Source organism: Gavialis gangeticus, unplaced genomic scaffold, assembly GCF_001723915.1.
Source record: "Gavialis gangeticus isolate Ggan-Ray unplaced genomic scaffold, GavGan_comp1, whole genome shotgun sequence".
Classification (NCBI taxonomy): domain Eukaryota; kingdom Metazoa; phylum Chordata; order Crocodylia; family Gavialidae; genus Gavialis; species Gavialis gangeticus.
The window spans coordinates 182,869,954-182,872,960 of NW_017729032.1; the positions used below are offsets into that span (position 1 = coordinate 182,869,954).

Below are 3,007 nucleotides of genomic sequence, written 5' to 3' on the forward strand. Positions count from 1 at the left end.
CAAGAGAAGGCTGAGGGGGGACCCAGTGAATATGTATAAACTCACTAGGGGGGACCAGAAGGGTTTGGGAGAGACCTTGTTTCCCCTAGTGCCCCCTGGCATAACCAGGAATAATGGCCACAAGTTGTTGGAGAGTAAGTTTAGATTAGACATCCGTAAGAACTACTTCACAGTTAGGACGGCTAGGATCTGGAACCAACTTCCAAGGGAGGTGGTGCTGGGATCATTTGAGCCCAGTTTTTTCTGCTGCCCAGGCAGGGGGCCAGACTTGAAGATCTACAAGGTCCCTTCCGACCCTATGATAGGTCTGGCTCAGTCTTGAGGCTAGCTCTGATGTAAAAGCATGAAATGCAGTTTTTAGTTCTTTTGAGAAGTTTTAGATGCCAATTCAAGCAATAACTGGAACATTATATAAACGTAGAATTGTAATGTTTTCCTGGCCTTAGTTTTTTTACTGAGGAAAAAGTGTTCAAATTATAAATCATTTGACTAAATACTTGTAGTTTTTTGAAAATTTACAAAGTATATGATGTACTTAACCAACGCAGCATAGGAAGAACCAGCAGCAAGTCCTATACTGCAGTTAAACATTATGAAATAGTCTGGCAACCTTTAATTGGAAAGCTAAACCTGATATTGCCATTGCATATAACAGGTCTTTGGAAATAAGCAAGGAGAAAGCCTAGAGAAGAGTCTTTCCTTTCTCCCGTGAAACTTTTTTTAGGTTTAATAGAGTTAAAAACTTTTCAGGAAAATTGAAGCAGCTTCAAAAAGCCTAGCTATATACAAGTAAAGCAATGCACACTATTTCCGCTCCTAAACTTAACGTCCAAATGTAGGTGTTCCCAATACCTCAAATTTACATTGCGACAAGAAAGGCTGATAAGAAAAGATAAATACTGCACCAGTAACCACTGATTTATGCACTTAATGTCTAATACTGTGCTCATGTGCACAGCTAGAAAACAAAAAATGTATACCTTTGTGTGGTGGTGAGGCGCCCCCACAGGCTCCCGAAGGGGAGTGGGCAGTCCCCGTGGGCCCCAAGACGCACAAACAGCCCCTCCCGCTGAGGAAACTTATCTCCAGGAATGCAGCCGGAGTCGGAGCAGGAGCTGCAGCTGCAGCCGCGCAAGCTGGCATTACACTGGCTGTTTAATCAGCTGTTCCCTGGATGGGGAAAAGCTGAACCAATCACGGCACCTGTTCTGGCTACCGCAGGAAGATTTAAAATCCCTACTGAGACCCGGGAGGAGGGGAGTGAGGTAGCACGTCAGCGTGGAGCATGCCAGACATGCTGAGGCTCTTGCTCCGGCAGGCAGAAGTAGTGCAGCTGGCTTGGAGCCAGCATCCTGTGCAAGGGGAAGTTGAGCCCCTGTAGAAAGCTGGGAGGGAGGAGGGAATCCCACACCCCTCTTCTCTCCAGTAGCCCTTTTAAGTAAAAGAACAAATTAGAGGCATCTGTCCAGAGGAGTCAAAGAGGACGCCAGTTTACCTAAGCCTAGCCCGTCAGCATCCGAGGCAGAGATGCTAGCCGTTGGGTCAGCCAGGATAATCCCACCAGGACCCACACTGACACCGATTCCCCCCGGTGAAGGGGGTCAACTGAGCACGATCAAACCATGCAGGTGGCACCCATCCAGTTTGCAAGTGTACGGGGTGTAGGGGAGGCGGAGCCCCACGGAATATCGCACCCAGACAGTGAGTACTACTGTCCCTGGGGTCCCCCAGGAAGAAGATCTCCGCTGAACACCTGCCTTTCATTCAATAACACCAAGTCGTGGCAGACGAGTTGAGGGACGGGCTCCTGCGTCAGACGGATAGTACATCACTCGATGTAGACCCCACCTAAGCAGCCTTTTGTATCTACTACTTCACTGCATTCACTGTAAATACTATCCTAAATCTGCATCAACATCTACAAAGGACCAGTAAACCAAGCACACTCTGTACAAGTGCCTACTTAAACGTTCCAAGCTCTTACAGGAACAGAAAAAAGAGTCCAAAAATATTAAAACCTCTCTAAAACTTTTGCAAAAACATTATTTATATAAAAGTATTTGGCATATACATGAAAATTAAGCCATGGTGAGGCATAAAGATTTTACAACCACTTGTTTGGATATGACTACTGAACTCATTTGTGGCTTCCCTATCTGTGAATAACAAATCTATCCCAAACCTATCTGTGCTCGCAAAGTTTAAGCCACCCCCACACTGGACTCTGGACAGAAATAAATACTGCATGGCAGAGAAAATATCACACACCTATGAGGTAGAGAGGAAACTCTGTTTTGGAGAATAGATTTGTGGTGAGATATTTTTGCTTTTAGACCACAGGGCTGTAAACAGCAACTGGAGAAGAGGGAAAGAGGGTGCATGAATTTTTTTTTAAGTGATTCACAGCCACACTCTACAGACATACGTATTCTCTACTTTGTAATATAACACACTAAAAAAGTATAAAAAGCAGTGATATCAAGATATTTTTTCATGAGATGACAATTCAAGACAACAAGTACAATACACAAAATATGCACAAAGACACAAGAACAGTTTCACTTTGTACTCACTCTTACAAAGTTGTCAGGGAACAAACCTCTTCTGCCTTTGAGCTGTCCTTCCCACCAGCCTCCATCCTCCTTTCTGATATTGGTGATTATATCACCTACTGCAATTGTCAGCTCATCATCATGCTGAGCCTTGTAGTCAAATTCCACTATCGCCTCCACTGGAAGAGAAACAACCACATGTTGCAAAGTTAGAGACAGCGCTCATTTTAAGTCAAGTTAATTGAAAAGCTTTCCTGGTTCCAGAGGGGAAAAAAAGAGAAAGAAATGCTAAGGAAAAAAAGCAACCCTCAAGTATAACTGCTGAACCATAGAAATAGATTCAGTTTAATTTGGAGACTCCATGAAATAGACTGCATAGAACAGTGGCATTTTGTGGATAAACACCGTAGGAGGAAAAGGAAGGAAGCCTTTCATGAGGTCATTTGTATCAATTT

The 3,007-nt window shown here is 44.1% G+C and overlaps 1 protein-coding gene across 3 annotated transcripts in view; it reads right to left on the minus strand.

The window, feature by feature from the left end:
* SH3KBP1 (SH3 domain containing kinase binding protein 1) overlaps window positions 1-2,738 on the minus strand; it is a 470,950-nt gene extending 468,212 nt beyond the window's left edge. For 2 of the 3 annotated variants that reach the window (XM_019524798.1, XM_019524796.1), the window contains exon 1: window positions 2,600-2,737. In XM_019524798.1, coding sequence (XP_019380343.1) covers window positions 2,600-2,638 — 39 coding nt within the window. In that variant the 5' untranslated portion in view covers window positions 2,639-2,737. Of the gene's footprint in view, window positions 1-2,599 lie in introns of all 3 variants that reach the window. The other variant, XM_019524799.1, reaches the window with a different exon arrangement.
* Window positions 2,739-3,007: the final 269 nt, after the last annotated feature.